Consider the following 18,795-nt stretch of genomic DNA (forward strand, 5'->3'; position numbering starts at 1 on the left):
GTGATTTATATCGTCATTAAAGTTTTTCATATGTATCGGTTCGTGCAGATTTCATTTTAGATTGGGCAATTATTTACATGTTTATAGAGGTCTGAAACCGACTGATAGTGAAACCAATTTATTTTGCGGTCAGCGAGGCAAAACTAGGCCGAAACTAGGATAACACTTCTCACTGGCGTCCCACTCGTTTATCATAAAGTACAAACAAGGCGGCAGAACTTAATATTACATAAATCTGTTGTGGAACTTTCAAAGAATAAATTAATTAAACTATAAATCACAAAATACTTGTTCTTGATATCGACTCCATATTATTTTATCTCATATTTGAAACATAAGAAACGTGTGGCCAGAAACATAAATTCTCGACAACAAAACAGAGATACAAATGTAAGTGCGGTAGGAATTTGGTTTGAACGTGCCATAAATATTGCCGAAATGCTTCAGTCGAACATGTTCGGCGGTTTTAAGGCAACTTTTATAGTAAAACATGATTTACGGTCGTCGGACTGGCCTAGAGAGACCTAGAGACAAAAACTGGAAACCGATATCAACAATAAAACGTCAGTCCAGAACTTTATAATACACTGCAGTTACAAAGTGTATTTTTCATTTTCGTTGCATTTGCGGCGAAAAACAATTTCCAGTTTTCATTTTGTTCTCATTTACTCGTATTTGATTGGGACCTAGACGTTAATTAAAGTGAAGTGAATGAACTGAATCATAAAAAAATCAGTTGGATTAATTAAATCTGTTAAATTGGCAAAAAAATATGGAAATTAAAACACATTTACCGAAACAAAAGTTCGAATAAATGAATGTGTAACGAAGCAATTATTATCTGTGACAGCCAATTTTAAAATAAAATTCGAAATATAATTTAAACAAATTGTTTTTATAATATTGTATGTGGGTAAAACGATTTTTGTTGTATTGTATACAAAATTTTCGTCATGTGTTTTTATATTAGATTCACCAACACCACAACATACGGTTGATGTAATAACTGGCACAAATTATATAGCAAATCGAATTCGTGTTTTCATGTTAAAAAATAATGTTTGCAAATAATTCTGGATTTAACTCAATACAATGAATATTGGACAAACTAAAACTAATTTTATGGTGAAAAACAAATTATATCTAAAACTTGAAAAACAATTTAAAAGTTGGCAACGACGCATAAGCATCAAGCCACAACCCCCGTTTACGTCAATATATCGGCTCTAAATGGGTGCGACGCATTTGTAGAAAATGCACATTAACTCGCGACATAACTTCCGCACATGTCGACAGGCAATTTCGCATTTGGCGATAAAAACTTCTACGGCAAACAATTAAATGAAATTTAGGAGCCGACAATTTTCTACGTTAAATTTACTGCCTGAGCAAAAAAAACCTCCCGACTTGTTTGGTTATAAACTTTAAAAGTGCACATACGAAAAATTCCACAAAGCTCTCCGCACTAGACGATAAACAAGAATAAGTTACAGAGGCGCAGTGGTTTATTAATTTTTTAAGACGCAACCGCCTCCGCAACAATTCTTTCCATCATTTTACATTTAACATTTAGAATTTATAATTAATCAGGTTGTAGCTGGCAAGTGATGAAGCGTGCTGGTGGTGATGAATAAATAATAACATCTCGGCAATTTCATGATGGCAGCGTTTCCTGTGCGTCCGCCGTCCACCGACCCAACACAAAAGCTTTTAATCCGTTGAGCACTTAAAGTGTGGCAGTAATTAAGGACCTGAGACGTCTCGTAAGTCGTCAAGAGCCCGGGTTTGTGTGGCGAGGGAAGCCTCGATGACAGAAAACAGATGATAATTAATTTATTAGTTATTATCCCGATGGATGGGCGCATGATGGCGCAACCTAATGGCTGGTGCCCTTATTTTCCGCTGTCAACACATTAAATCCGACATCGTAATTCGGGTTGTTGCGTAATGTTTCTCAGCGTAATGTAAACGTCGCACACCCGCGTTGTTTTGGGGATTCCTTTTCAGTGTGTTTTAATGCGGTTGGCATGGATATGAACGATTTATTTTCGGCAGAGGTAGTCAGAAAGTCATGTTGAAATGAAGGCATTTTATTTATATTAAGAGTTAAATATACAGATGTGCAATTTTTGAAAGATGTTTCTACATTTTAATATTTATGTATGATTAAATGTTTCCTTTTTCATCTAAAACTACCCACCTTCTTTCATTCCTCTAATAAAAAAAAAATGTTACTCCCAGACGTTAAATATTAATTCTATATTTTACCCTAATTTAAGCATTTAATCACCACCTCTAGTTACGAAGTTAGTGTTTGGACATTACGTATCCGGAGGCTACTTATTTAAGTACCATTAGAAACACTTGCGCTGTGAAATATTAAGCAAATATTCACGTTAGCTAAATGACAAAACTGCATTATAAAAACTATGACTTTGTGACATGTGTACACGTGGATGTTGAACTTCCTAGTTATTCATTCATTTATTGTTTTGTTGTGTTCCATTGAAAGCTTATTTCTCCTATTACGGCTACTTAAAATTCAAGTAGAATTCTAATTGACTACCTACAAATTTTTGTTTAACCAATTTTCGACCATTTTTGTACCAATAAAACATCACTTCTCCTTCTAGTGAACCAAATGACATCAAATTTTGTCTGAAAATAGAAAAAGAACATATTTCAATTCAATAATCTTATGGTAATACCATCAGAAAACATTTTAATCCAAAAGTTTTTATTACATTGGAGTATACGTTGTGTATCTTTAATTTTTATTATATATTTTGTCTATTGATTAGTAACAATATTAAAAGTAGGTTAATCCATCAACAGGAGGTGGAACAGGTAGAATTTGTAATTTTTTAAAGACAGCAACTTTTATAATTGATTAAAAGGTTATATTTTTCATCTAAAGCTATTTCCCACATTCTTTAACTTATCTAATAAGAAAAATATTTCTCTCAGATATAAAATATTAACTGTAAATATTAATTAATATATAATTAATATATATGTATGTAAATATTGACCTTTGTAATAACTCTGATAAATCTCTAGATACGAAAATAGTACGTAAAAACTATGGCACCACTAGAAAATGCTGTAATCCAAATTCTTTTTATTTTTAATGGATTTTTATATCATTCTTTTAATTTTCAAGTTCACTCTAATTTGATATTGACCTCTATAATAACTCTTTAAACGTCATTGTCTTAAGTTAAGAAGCAAGTGCTTCTTGTGGAGCAAAATCAATTTTTCTGACAGAAAATGAGTAAAAAATATGTCATTAGCAGAAATTGCACAACTCCAAAAGTTTTTTCAATTTAACGCACCTTGTATGTTTCGATTTCTATGACATATCACTTAAAACTCTTTTATTGTTAATAAGAATGCGGTACTTCCAGTAATTTAAACAGTCATTTGTTGTTTATCAACCACGATCTCATCTAAAGAACTTATTCTTTCATTCATCTATTAAATATAATATTACACTCTAACGAAAAATATCTCTAAATTTTACCCTAATATTATTGATAGTGATGTGATTCTGATCTTTATAATAAAGATTTAATCGCCATTGTCTCTTGTTACGAAGCTGGCTTGTTCTTGTTAACATTTTATTTAAACAAATTTAAAATTGTGTGGTTAGAAATTTTGTGCAAAGAATTAATAATTACTGTGGAATCTTTATCCTCTTTAATGATTTTTTGTCAATGTGAAATTCAGAACATATTTTTGTTGATTTTTTTTGTGGTGCAACAAATGAAATGTCACAAAAGTATAAAAATTCTGAATATTGGTAATGCATTAGCCATATATTTTTAATATTTATTATATATTTTGTCCATTGATTAAACGGTGATAAATAACATCGAATTAATATATCAGTAATGGTAATGAGATATTTTATATTAAGGATTAAATGTTCAAGCTTACATTTATGTACCAGTTTTTATATTTTATTAAAAGTTTTTTTTCTTCATCTAAAGCTATTTGTCACATTTTTTCATACATTTAATAAGAAGACTGTTACTTCCAGTCGTAAAATATTAACTCTAAATTTTCCCTAATTTGATATTGATGTTAATATTGACCTATGTAATAACCCTTTAATCGCCATTATCTCTGGTTACGAAGCTAGTAGATGTTTGGACATTACGCCTTTAGAATCCATTACACCCCTGAGGCTACCAATTTAAAGTACCATTAGAAACACTTTACGCCACAAAATATTAAAACATACACTCCCATTATTTAAACGATAAAACTGCAAAATAAAAACTATGACTGTATGACATGTGTACGAATGCATAGCTGAGCTTTAAATTAATGTGCAAGGAATGCCGAATGAATTTCTAATTTTTACTGGCATTTTAACAAACGACTTTTTTGTGTCGCCAAGCTGTCTGGAACTTGTCGGTCCTCGAGAAAAACTGTTATTAATTTTATTCAAGCTGGGTGCAAGTTCAGCAGCTGTCATTGCCAGAATCACTGAATGGGTTGTACAAAAAAATGACGAACAAGCAGTTACAGTTACATGGGCCCTAAAACGCAAAAACTCGAAGTATAATTATGTGCAGTTAAATATGTAACAGACATTAAAATTCAAGTGGAAGTCTAAAAACATCCGTTTATAATTGGTGTCTTTGATAGATGACATATGTTGAATGAATGAGCAGATGTGGTTTTTTGATTGATTTTTACGTCTGTTATTATTCGATTACAAATTATATTCGACTTATAATAGCCGCTACTTTATTGAATCGATTGCGAGCTGGTTTTCAAAGATCATTTAAGGAGATACTTGATATGAAATATGTGAGTGTATGAAGTATTCGAATTGGACTGTTTATCACAGAAAATTGAACTTTTACGATCACAGCTTCACGTTTCAATAGACTGTAATTTTAATAAATTTTTGATATCCATTATCTCTATGGGTCATAAATATAACAGGCAATAAACCCTAACCTATACAAAAGCATTAAGATCTTTTAGGCAAAGAAATTTCATAAATGTATTACATTTATTGATAGCCTCTGAAGATATAACAAAAGGTCAATATTCCGTCGAACAACAACAACACTAAAAACATAAAAATACAAGAGACAACGATATCATAATTGCGATTATTCGAGAACGAAGAACGGGCATTAGAGTACACAATTTTCATAGTTAAAATTCGAGAATTGGACAGATAATCCTTTTAGAGCCGAGGAAATTCACAACGAAAACAAAGGTTTATAAGTTATACCGGAAATAAAACATAATGAACTTGAAAGCAGGGAAACAAACGCTGTTTTAAAAGTACAAAGGAGCGCGTGAAAGGAACCATGCAGATGAGTTTAATTAAGTTTTGCTTTTGTTTTTGTCTTTCCGTATCCATTCAGGATATTCCCACCTCGTACCCCGCGGAGGTTCCAACAGCCACCCACAACAGTCAAAGCGCAACATGCACTTGTTTCTTTATCAGAATTACAGTTTCGTACAAACCTTGTTGTGCCCTGTTTATGTTTTCCTTTGATGTCTGTTAATTAAGTGACAGGTGTGACTAATAATAATGAAATGTAGTCTCATGGAAGATTGGGTCTGGAAATACGAGATTTTGATTTTAATTATGCATGCCCACTTCAATAATTAAACATAAAAGGTCGACAATTTAATTTTATACACCAGATACAGCGTTATTAGTGTCCGTCTTGGGTTCCAGGAAAGAGACAATTTAATTTATAGACAATGGAAGAAAATTCCGCATAGCAGTTGATTGAAGCAGTCCTTCGAGACGAGTCTTGATCTCGAATGTCCGTCACATCGCGTTACGGTTAAACGAAGTGAATAAAGAAAACCGGCCGGGCAAATGTTAACAAGCAACGCAATCCTTTCGAGTTGCAGCAGGAGGCATCCTAGCACTCCCCCCATAAAAATGCATCAGATAGCGTGCGCCATGAACGAGCAGGAGCATTAATTAAATCCAGTGCACGCGACTTAAAAGGCCCCCATTATTTCATCCGCTTTAACCTGTTTATATACGTGGACGTTGAATGAACGTAAAAACCACCGGCCGATGGATGTTCGTCTTCCTAGCTATTCATTCATTCATGACTTCTCTGCGGCGGATTCTGAAAATTGCCTTCTTGTTATCGTCTTGTTTCGTTGAAAGCTTATTTTTGTATTCCTTCTGTTGCGGTTAATTGAAATTAAAATTGTATGGTTTGAAATGATTTTCAAAACAAGTATTCTTCATATCATTAACACTTACTGTGGAGTTTTTATTGACAGTACCTACATGGTAGTTTTTCTCGTTGTAGAAAATATTCTCTATATCTCTAAAATTTACCTTAATTTGATATTGATGTAAATATTAACCTTTATAATAACTCTTTAATCGCCTTTACCTCTATTGCTTTTAGTGGACCAAATGACCATTAAATTCTGACAGAAAATAGGTAAAAAATGTAGTACTACTAGAAAATGATCTAATCCAAAAGTTCTTTTTACTTTTAAACGTACACTATAGCTTATGTGTACAGCAACAAATTAAAAACAAATCTTTTTAATTTAAATTAATTTTATAATTATGTGTCTCAACATTTAACTCCTTCATATACGGATATCTTTATTTACATAGTTTTTATATAACTTTTTATTTCGAGCAACCAAACCGTTTATTCATACACTTGTTTTTATAATTTATTTCTATATCTGACATCATTCGTTAAAGTTAAAAATATCCAGAGGTGTCGATCGATCATTTCGAAGATGACTTACAATTTTAACAGAAGGAATACACTGGAAGGGGTTCCCAAAAGTGGTGGAAAACGCAAGACTAAAAGAGCCGTGAACAGGAATATAAAAATGCCATTTTAGTAGCGCATCCCGCATCGTTCAAGAAATAAATGAAGTCGGTGTGTCGGTGAGTACCATAAAACTGAGACTAAAAGAAACTGTTTTTTGTGGTAAAAAAGCAAAGAAGCCCTTCATTTCTACGAAAAATAGCTTTTTACAAGAGAACATGTGAACCAATTATTCAAATCTGATGGCATTTCATGGGTGAGAAAACCAATTAATGAAAGTTATAATCCCAAGTACACCAGACCTACCGTGAAGCATTGTGGAGAAGGCGTACACAATTGATATGTAATAAATCATTCACATTTTATCACCAGAAAATAGACAATTTCAAAAGTCTTTTATATTTTTGAACGCACCTTATATATTTCTATGTTTATGGCATCTTACTTAAACTCCTTTTATTGTCAATACGTATGCGGTACCTCCAGTAAAGGCTCTAATTTAAAAGCCCTTTTAACTTTCGAATGCACCTAATATATCTCGATTTTTATGACATCTCACTTAAAACCCCTTTTATTGTCAATACGTAGCTAAATAAAAAAGCCCTAGGTCCATAATTCTCGCTTTTGTATGATCGGGCCGTACGCCGGGCGGTAAAGTCCTTGAACGTAATTCCGGGCCGTCGTTTAATCCAGCGGGATTTGATAAGGCGCGCATTTGAATTATATGACCGCCGTCCGAGCACATTCTTTAATAGTTTATGGAGTCCGGGGTTGTCGATTTCCCAACGGGGAGGCAACTTGCCCGCGATTGAGTCTCCACTCTCTTATTAATATACACCGCGTTTCAGAACTTGGAGGTAAATATTGGAGGAAGTTTTATTCAGTATTCTGGTTAACCTCCTGGATTTTATTTGAACCGCATTCAATTTCAACAGTCATTTACTGTTCATCAGCTTGAGCACTTAAACAATTTGATATTCACAAATCGATACTACTCCGCTACATTTAGGATTTAACTATCTTTATCAAGTGGATATTGATAATGGAGTTTGTGCAAATCCACTTTTATAAATTCGATTTCAAGTCGAACAATTCAAAGAAACTCCAATATAAATAAATATAAAAGTGTTCCATCCAGTTTATCTTCCACAAAATGAAATCCAACAGCGTCCAGATTAACGGCGAAACGCAATATATGGAGTATTATTTGAAACAAAGTTAGTTGAAAAAAGTACAGCGAGTTGAAAATCCCCTACTCTACCTTGAGTACTGTTAAGTTACCGTACGGAATTGAAGACGTGCCTCTGAGCGTCTCGAATAAAATTCAATTGGAGAATTTATTTTTATCAGCGAACTTAACAAAATGCGATTAGATGGATATTTAAATTGAACGGTGAAATTCCGAGAAACACAAACTCCATTGTAACGCACTTAAATCCAGCAGAAATTTGCTCCAACATAAGGAAAATTAAAAACGCGAGTATTGTTGCTCGTTTAACCGTCTTAATACAACGAAAACGTCGTTTCATGTGGAATGGCTCTTTTTAAATTGAAATGTTTCTTTGTTAATTTATGCAATATTCTTCATAAAAATATAGAATTAGGTTAAGTGAAATGAGAAACGAGCTCGCATCAAAGTAAATGTATCCAGGCAAATAATGAAAAATATTTTTGTTGCTTGTTTGTTTTTGAATATCCAACATGAAATCCGCTTATTAAATGTATTTCATTCAAAGCCGGGCAAAGTGAATTTTATAAAACTCCTCCGTAATCGAACCAATCAATAATAAAAATAGAGGCAAAGAACTAATTGTAAAAAAGTAGCGTACATCGGTTGGATTACGATGCACTATCGTCGAGCCGGCAAATCGATAGGGATTCGCTGGTGCAAGAAAATGGCATTGTCCATGAGTGATTTTCACTCGGATAGTAGTAAGAGTACAGCGATCGTGGTGGCTCTTTGTTCGGCACGGAAGCGCAGAATGCAGTTCGAGTGTTCGAAAACACGTTCCACTTGACATTCATACGAGTAATGTGGCACTCGGGGCAGAAAACCGGAATGATGACGAAGAAACCGAATACCTTATACCACTTCGCCATGAAAACGTTTCTGATAATATTATTTGTCCGTCATCACTCTGTGACATAGACAAACAGTAAACAATTTCTCTATTCTCCCGGGGTTTGTTGTTAAACTTTTTAGGCTATCTCAGAAATTGGAACTAATGTTTATCTGACCGCTCCAGCATAAACCCTGTCTGTCCGATACATATTGACAACTTTGTTTTGAGCTGGGCCGGCGGCGGGAAGGGCAGAGGTGTGCCCGAAGGAAATCCATTTCCACCATTGTTCCGTCACGAACCCCGATAACGACTGAGTTTGCTTAATAAAGATGTGTTTATTAGGAAAGTTTCCACCGAAACGAAAATATGTTTGTCTTTACCGCGACTTACTTTCCAGGTCAAGGGGTAAAGTTTTTCGGTTTCTAGTATCCTTAAGCTGTCAACAAAACTCCCTCACAATAATATTCGATTCAGATATTTATTTGGATGAAACAAACACTTCAAGTATATAACGACAATCATAAAATGGATATTAAAACTGTCCCGACAATCAATTTAAATGAATTTATGACGATAAAACTTATTAATCGTCATTTTGTTGATGTAAAAAGTTTGCATTATTCTATAATAAACTAAATTAAGTATCAAAATTTCTATCGACGTACCTCACAAGTTTATAGTGATTTTTGAAATTTCAAAGGAAATAAGAAGGTTAATTGTGTGGAAACTTTTCATAATGCTTTCATGAATTCAATATTTTCCTTTTAATTATAGCACAACGAAATTTTCCCCCCATTACATTTTATTTGATGGCAAGAAAACGCTTCCAGCTACCAGATTATTTATTAATAATGCTCGTCGATATAAATGAAATGATGCAATATTAAAAATTCTTTCTCCATAGTCGACATTTCGATTATTTTCGATTATTCCCTAGGCGCGATAAGAATTTGGCACGAACAAAAGATTTCAATCTCTCCCTCACGAAACGCGTACAATAATAAGAACCTATTGTTGTAAATTATAAAAAAAATGAAAAGACTGAAATTTATTATGACAAGCTCGAGTTTTTAGAATTTTGAACAATAAATATTGTCATTCCGATTGTCGATTGTGAGTGAAACTGGCATCTCTAAATTGACTGAGATATAATTTAAACATATACTATGCGTCTTTTGAAGTGGATGATTTAAATTATTCCAAATATCAGAATAGCATTGCAATAAATATTTATCAAAATAACTTTTAATAAAAAATGTAACCTCCTGTATAAATTAAACAAAATTATCAGTAATAAAAGTAATTTCATCACAATAAAAGGGAAATTCATATAATAAAATTAATTAAAATTAGAAAAAAAAAACGAATATTAACCCCTACATTTTTCCAATCAATTTTTGATCGATTCTCTATTGTTCTACGAATATCTTCTGTCATGAAACTTTCTAATATTAATATGTTATTACTGGTCAAAATAAAACAACGAAAATATTTTTAAATCTATTTAATCCAGGAAATTTAAATTATTCACTTCAAAAAACGTGTAGTGTATATTAAAAGGTTTAAAAATATAAATTTCACACTGTCCCTTTTATCTCGTTATTGAATTTCAATGCAATTAAAAATTACTTCTTTTTAAACTTAACATTTTGTATCTCTCTAATTTCAATTTATAATTAAGTAAAACAGTTAAGCAATACGAGGAAGTTTTAAGCTTCGCCGAATTAATTAAACATATGATCAATAAGAGATTAGAAGTTGCAATAATTAATTTAGCCAGGTAAATGGGGATTTTGAATACTAAATTACAACCCAAAACTTTGTTATCAAAGGCACGAAATCTCTCCAATTTTAACATAATTCAATAACAGTAGTAAACGGACTAGATTTAGTTTTCGGATTATTATAGGACAGATACTCGATTACTGTTATTAACTAAACGTGTATAATTAATTCAAATTAACAGTTACAAGTGATTTCCTCCTTCATTTTCAACATTTTTTTTTAAATAAGATTGAGAGAAAAGCTTAAAGTGACCAGCCAAACCACATTCCCGTTCACGAGGATGTGGTGTATAACAGACTGCGTTGGCGGCTAATTTAGAATACAATGTGAACAGTAGGAAACCCCAGAGCCACAATGAATGCGTTATGTAACAGTAATTGGATTCTAAATTATGCAAAATATACCGTATATGCCCCGTTCTCTATAGAATTCCTTTTTGGTTAAATACTTTTCGTTTGGAAAGGTTCTTTAATTCTGATTTTACTGCTTTGGGCTGTATTTCTAATATTGGCGAATGCGCCATATTAATTTTATTCGTTGGTACTGAATTATAAAGTGAATTATACAATGAAATCAGTAATTATTAATTAGAGTAGTTATTAAAATAATAGAAAAACCGTCGACGGTAGACAATATTAAATGAAAGAACGCGAATAAAATCTCGAGTTTTCATTGCAGCTAAATTAAATACATTCCAAAAAGAAATTAGAAAAGAAAAAAACTACAAAAAGAAACTACTTCCGAGCTATATAAATGGAACGTGTTTTGTTTTAAATCAGGGTTAATTAAAGTACGTATGCCGAATAATATACTAATTAGAGTAATTGCTGAGTTTCAACCTTTTATAATATCATTGTTTTACCTTTTTAATAAATGTATACTGGGTATTTCAAGAAGGTATTTAAAATATTCCACCTCCACCAATTTAAATATCTTTATATAAATACTAATTATTTTAACTTATACTTTGAATTTGAACAGGAATTCCACCCTGATCTGATCTCCTAGTATGATCACCACTTTCTATGTACCGTTAATACAAACAATGTACTATTTACTTAAATAGAAAAATTTATTTTCAAAATAATATATAGATGGTGCGTTAATTTCTTGGAACAGTATTTTTAATATATATTTCATACTCATCTAATAACTTATATATGACCGGTTTTTTTGATAAAATATTTAATACTATTTATCAAAAAACATGTTTAATACTTCCAACAACCGTCCTCAACATATATCATCCCCACAAAGACTCAATATACATCAGAAAGATTCATTTGGGAGATGACAGTACATTAAAATGATTAAATGAAACTTTCTTATTAAGACCTGAAAAAAAAAACTTGTCGACAATATCAATTTATAAAACAAATTGGAATCCGAGTCTGGTGTCGGTAAACTCAATTTATAAGCACATGTCAGGGGCATATCATCTTAGCTTGCTGTTGAATATAATTTGAAAGCATGAACGCTCAAAAACTGTCTGCCGATAAAAAAAATTTAACGAAGAAATTTAATTTGGAAAACCTTTCACGTCCCTGAAATATAAATAACTTTCGCGGTGATTAATATTTAAAAGGAAAGTGACGAACATTTCTAGACATTGCCAGACACAAATTTATGCTGGTTTATTTTCTTGTCAATTTTGATAATTAATTTTTTCTTAGGTTATTTATGATCGTGTTACAAATCAGATTCGAAACAGAATTTTAATGTAGAGACTTATTTTATTTCGAAATTAATTTTACTGATAAAAAAATATATTTTCACCGGCATAAAACTGAAGTTGATTAAGCAACCATTTTATCGCACAATGGAAGTAAGCCGGTTAGAACGCAGGTTAAAACTTCTTTACAGCTCTTTTGTAAGACTTTACGCTAACAAATTTAAAAACAATTAACTAACTCTTTAATTAAGAATTGCCACTAAAAATTTTAAACCTGTTCTTTGACTGACGAAGACATAAAACGGTTATTGTTCAATTATTTTAAACGAACTTTCAACTACCTCTTTATATAAATTAATTAATTAATTTAATTAAATATTATGCTATTTTACCGTTGTTACGGCTTGTACACACAGAACTCCGAGATAACTTTGAAAACTTTAAGTCTTGTTGCTTACTGAGTAATGTAAGTAATACCACTTCTGGCGGTTTAGGAGTTATTTTAACTAGATTTATTAAGAAACAATACATTCATCATTTAATCTTCAACAATAATAATATTATTTCAAAAATACACAACAAGTATTAACAATTCATTTCTTTTACAGGTCGAAGCCATGACAAGTCCTTCACACTATTTAGAGTGGGCAAAAGATCCTCCCCAGGTGTGAAAGCGTTCGCTGAAACAGGAAGATCCGATGTCCTGGAAGAGCAAAGTCAAGGCGAAGGCGGCATCTACGACGAGTTCAACGCCCCCCCAATTACACAAGGTGTCGGCAGAACCGAAGCGGAATTCTTCGTTGACGGAAACCACTCCAGGGTAAGATCCAAAAATGGCATTAAAATTAAATTTAATGCGGATTAACTATCATGTCACGTCATTATGTTCACGTTTTTCATCGATACGGCGTTCAATCAAAATTTAACGAACGCATTCAATTCCATGTAAGTACAACAGGTCCGGATCGTGGTGTAGCGTAGCGCAAAAACAAATCAACGCGCCCGACAATAAGGGCAAATCGGTCCGTGATTCGATGCGGATCGACGTAATTCGGCTAATAGAGCCCAATGGAAATTTATTCGTAATTATTTTAAGTGTCAATTTTATCGGACTGCCGTTTTTCAAACCGATCCGGCAACGGGCGCTATCGCAGACGGAATATTTAATGGGCCGCGGATGGTTTCAATCAATTCATTTTTGGTCGGCAACTAGCTAACGACTTGATAATTAAAAAAAAACAATAAGCGGACTAATTGATTTAGTTTTGGGATATTGACAGTCGACTTCTATTAATTTTGTTTTAGTATTTTTATTGTACATTATCTAATTTGATAATCAACATTTTGAGAGTTCATTGGAATAAAGTGATTACTACAATGACAACATATAATCTATTCAATGCAGATACTGGTGACAATACATTTCGACACTTAGTATTTAAATCGAATCCATTCATCTTGAAATGCGAAAATTCGGATGCAGCGGAACGAATTGCTATAGAATATAGTTCAATTACGGTTGATGAGCGGACGACGCGATGAAACGAATCAGTCCGAGCTGGCAGACAAGCCCAGCATAATTATCTAATAATTTCCGACATTAAAAGCCAGCAGCACGGTCGTTTGGGGCAACTAATTATAGTCGGTATCAGGGCGAAACCATGTCAATTATCCACTCGTATGACAACCATTACTGTTCGATTTTATTATAACAGCCCATCCACATCACAATTAACCATTATCATGAGTCAGCTTTGTTTTAAAGAAGTTAAGTGGATCATACAAACTGGCTGACCACATTATAAGTGAACAATCAACCCCCTCATTTCATTTATTCCACTATTCAGTGGATTTATAAAATAGATTCAGCTGCATCCTTTAGAAAATAACACACCTCATCATCATAACGTACAAGGATATCTTGAAGTGAACGTTCTAAAGTCATGTTGCTGGTCATCTAGACTTCTGAGCTTACGGCTAGTTTCTCGCTGCGAAGAATAAATAATGCCGTTATCTGCGAATGAGTAAATAAATTTGGTCGCAAATGGCCGCATGTAGGGAAGCTCTACATCAGCGCTGGCTATCTATTCGTATCGCAGACTAAAAATGGCCTGCGAAGTCCTCTTTCTTCGGTCAAGCTCGACACAATAGACTAAGAAAAACGACTGTTATGAATGGAAATGGTATTTCTTTTCGAATTTATTTTCAATGTGATGGAGTATCGAGACATGAGAAAATACTGAAATATCTAGGTTAATTGGTTTTAATCCTGCAAACATAATATGTAATTACGGAATTCTGTAATGGGCAATTAAATGTAAGTGATCGTTTTCCCTAGACACATTAGAGATATTAGGTAATTAGATGTTCATTGCTACCAAATTAATTGCAATTAGTGAGAAATTTAATAATTACATTGTATTGATACTATAATTTAATGTGCTTGTCAATTTGCCTTCAAGACACAACATACAAGAAATATGAAGAATTACTTAGGTTTTCACATTTACCTAAACATGTCAGAATATTATACATAAAAGTTCCTTGACTTTGTGTCAAGACATGTCTCAATATATCCCATAGGGAATTTAATTTCACAAGTAGGAAGTATTCTTTTGAAAAAAGTTTTATTTCGTCTCAGTTATTAGGGGCTGATTTCTTTTTAACCAATTTGTATATTGATGTACCTAATGAGAGTAGCCTAAATGAACTTTAATGCTTCATCGGGTTTTTTTGTTACAGGTTTCACTGATGTCGCGAATAGTGCCGTCCCCAGACTGGTTCATTGGGATCGATAGCTTCGACCTGTGCGTGAACGGTAACTGGCTAGACAGCATCACCATTGAGGTAGGTCCATGCCGTCGTTCTCCCGATGCAACAGCGCCGCGGCGCCAGCGTCTATATGCAACTGGGACCGGTTTATATGACCGGGCGCCGCGGCGCTCGTTCACGTTAATTACTTGTTGCGATGCCCACCGGCGCTGCCCGATCGATACGAGATGTTCTCGGGACGTCGCAGCGGGACGACTTACCGCGAGATTTGTGTTTGAGTCTTATGACCAAAATTTTGCATTATTTAATTTGAAATCTGGGTTAGCAATTTTGTTTAAAAATATGTACATTTTAAACCACTGAATGGAATATCTATATTTTATAATTGGACACAAAATAAAAAAAATGTAGAGAGAGTTTTTATGTACACATCAAAATTTTATTAGCATTAATCTTTTTTAAAACAATTCAGTATTTTAAAAAATGTTCATAACCTATCTAAAATATATTTATGAGATATCAATATCCACCAAAGTGTGGAAACTCATTATTTAAATTAATATGTTATTATATTAAGTGCTATCGATTTAAAATTTTAAACTTAATTAAATTGTTAACATAAAAATATCTTTATATCGTTGTTTCAGGTGGATCCTATTGATGCAGGAACTGATAACGGTTTCACTTTCACCGCTCCAAATTGGCAGACGGAACCGCAAGGGGAAGCTTACCGTATAACTGCCCATTATCCTGCACATCCTGCAGGTTCCTTCTTTTACCCATATCTCAAACGATTACCGCCTATTGGTACCTTCCAATTTATCAAAGTACGTACTTCTTAACCCGATTTGAACCAATTAGTGAACAATTGTAATTTAATAGGTAAAAGAATATGAATTGAGTGAAGTCTTCCATCACCAAGAGGACGACAGAAGGTACGACGTATTGAAAATGGAACACTTGACCCAGAACAACATGAACCAGTTTAACGGCAATAATGATATTGAAACGGCCATCGAAGAAGAGAGGGAGGAACAAGAGGTGCACCAAAGAATACCCAGACCGAGACCAAGAGCCAACAAACAATACGACTATCGTTCCACCTTTTACTCCTCATCAACGTCCCCCAGCACCACCTCAAGAAACATATACACAGATGACCGAATTAGTAACACAATGTGAGTTTTTTGAGTTGATTATTTATTGTGTGGTTGTATAAAATTTGTTTTCGTTACAGAAATCAAGGTGATGAAACCGTTGTTGTGACATCACCAGCTGTACCAGCCGTTGTTCCACGTGGCGATAAGGACGCCATCCTCAACAGTATCGCCGATTCGTACATGGCACACACCAAGGACCATCACCACAAGAAGTACAGAAAAACGAAGAAGAATGCGCAAAGGAAAATCAGTAAGTAACGACTAATTAAACGCAAACACCGACGTAATAAATTGATGTTTGTTTACAGGACCACCGAGGGACTGCAGGGTGACAGAATGGTCAGCATGGAGCGAATGCAGCAAGTCATGCGGTATTGGCGAGATGCAACGACGTCGCGAGGTCCTGAAACACGCGCGTCGCGGCGGCCGCTCTTGTCCGCCTCTGGTCGAGACCAAATGGTGCGGATCGGCACGGTCGTGCAACAAGGAGTACTTCAATTGGTAAAAGGTGATCGCAAGCGTTGTCTAAGTGACCACCATCCACGAATGGACTGAAAACGATTAATAGTGAGTTGTCGTGTACTCAGTTGGTAGACTCGTGCGAAGATATCGTTGTAGACGGAAACATTATTTTTTTTTAGTAATGTAACGTTTGTATTTTAGCAAACTACATTAAATTTGCTTTACCTAAAATTTGAGTGTAGAGTACAATTATTACAATATTAGACAGTTGTTCAGACACACATAATGAAATTTAAAAATAAAAGAATTTTTCTCACATTTATAACATTGTAGAACTTCAGTTGCAACTTCAAATAACTTTAACATTTGCTACAACAATATGTAGTTTAGAATAATAATTCAACAACACTAGCAAATGGCAAAAATAATCAAAATATTTATTTATATTACTTAAAGTATATTCTCAAAACTGTCATAAAATATAAATTTTACACTATTAAATCCAGTTTTTCTATTCTACCATGTAGACTAAACATTTACATATAATAATCACAATAATAACAATAAAATGTTATGTCCGTATTTTCTTCGTGCAAGGTTACCACGTGTACTAATTAACGCGCAACAGAGATGTGTGTTCAGTGTGTTAAAATTCCGCGAGAAACTTTTTTTAAACAACAATATGAACAAGTACTCTCTTGTGATTCTCTCATCCGTACTCAAAAATACGGTCGGACAATGTGAAAACTACCGTTCAAAAAAAAAAAAATAATAAGAAAATATATGAATTTAAAACGAAAATTAATAAAAATACACATCACTTTTATAAATATTTTTAATGATAATAATTATTTTTAAGAAGAGACAATCGTTTTAAGGAAAAGTGTTGATGGTGGTGGAATAAGAATTTCGACTTTATTTATTGGCCAGACAGTGTTTACAGATATTTTCTAACATTTATATAAATAATCGGTAAATACGTATGACCTAATTGACTTGTAATGGACGGTTACTTCTGGCATTCTTTATGTTACCATTAGTCCTAATCTTATTGCCCCAACAGCGACTATATCTCTCTAAAGAATTTAGAAAACGTCCTTGTTCAACTCAAAACCATCAAAACTAACAATGATTTACTAAAACGAAACCTAAATGTATATGAAAACTACTGTTCGGTGCATGGTGTTCGAAATTTATCGCTAAACTTTTGTCCTAAAATGACCCTGGAAAACTTTTCTCTGATTTTTCAACTTTTTTGTATATGTTATTTTCGGACGAACGTTTTATTTATACAAGTTAACTTCCGCACACCCTGTGTAATACAATATATTAAAGAATTTTGTGAGTGATAAAAAAACCATTTTACTAATTTATATGAAATAATCTAATTGCTGAATTATTTAGAATTTTGTATATATATTATATAGGTACAAAGTTAGATGTTAGATCAAATGTCAATGAAAATTTCTATGCAAAAACTTATAAATTACAGGTTATTCAAACCTTGAAGACCTATTTTGATAACTCCTATCGAAAAGCTCTTCTGGATAGAAAGGAACCTGTCCCAAAAATTGTTGGTTGAAGATGTGTCGCAAAGAACGATCATTTAAAAACCAAATAAAATGACTTCTACATATATTTAGTCATAGGATAATTTTCTATCACATAAGTTGTATGTATGTATAATTGTACTAATAATAATTTTTAGTTATTTGTCAAGCTCATATGTATTCAATAAAAACAATAAACGTTATATTTAGATAACTTTCATTGAACTTATTTCTTATTCCTTTCATTTTAATAAGGTAAGTATAATTTTTTTATGGAAAGTAAATATGACAATAAGGCCAGGGCATGCTGAGTTATCTATTGTGTGAGGATTACCATGCAAGTATGTCTAGATGAGAATTCCTAGCTTGAACTATGCAGATCAGAATTTCGTAAGGTAAGTAAAAAGCATATGAACACCAACTCCATATACATTCCACTGAAAAGAATTTAAATTATGGCATAATATATTCCGTGAAATCCATAATAGAATATAAAAAGATAATGGATTGATACTTTGGAGCGACATGTTTTCT

At 33.1% G+C, this 18,795-nt stretch overlaps 1 protein-coding gene across 1 annotated transcript in view; it reads left to right on the forward strand.

Moving 5' to 3' along the window:
• Positions 1-18,475, forward strand: part of LOC109605405 (spondin-2) — a 126,283-nt gene extending 107,808 nt beyond the window's left edge. Inside the window, exons 2-7 of the mRNA XM_049965083.1 lie at positions 12,926-13,137; positions 15,060-15,164; positions 15,737-15,916; positions 15,972-16,267; positions 16,327-16,499; positions 16,558-18,475. Of these exons, the coding sequence (XP_049821040.1) occupies positions 12,926-13,137; positions 15,060-15,164; positions 15,737-15,916; positions 15,972-16,267; positions 16,327-16,499; positions 16,558-16,754 (1,163 nt within the window). The 3' untranslated portion in view covers positions 16,755-18,475. The remainder of the gene's footprint in view (positions 1-12,925; positions 13,138-15,059; positions 15,165-15,736; positions 15,917-15,971; positions 16,268-16,326; positions 16,500-16,557) is intronic.
• The last annotated feature ends 320 nt before the right edge of the window (positions 18,476-18,795 follow it).

The sequence above is a fragment of the Aethina tumida genome, chromosome 3 (genome assembly GCF_024364675.1).
Source record: "Aethina tumida isolate Nest 87 chromosome 3, icAetTumi1.1, whole genome shotgun sequence".
NCBI classification, from domain to species: domain Eukaryota; kingdom Metazoa; phylum Arthropoda; class Insecta; order Coleoptera; family Nitidulidae; genus Aethina; species Aethina tumida.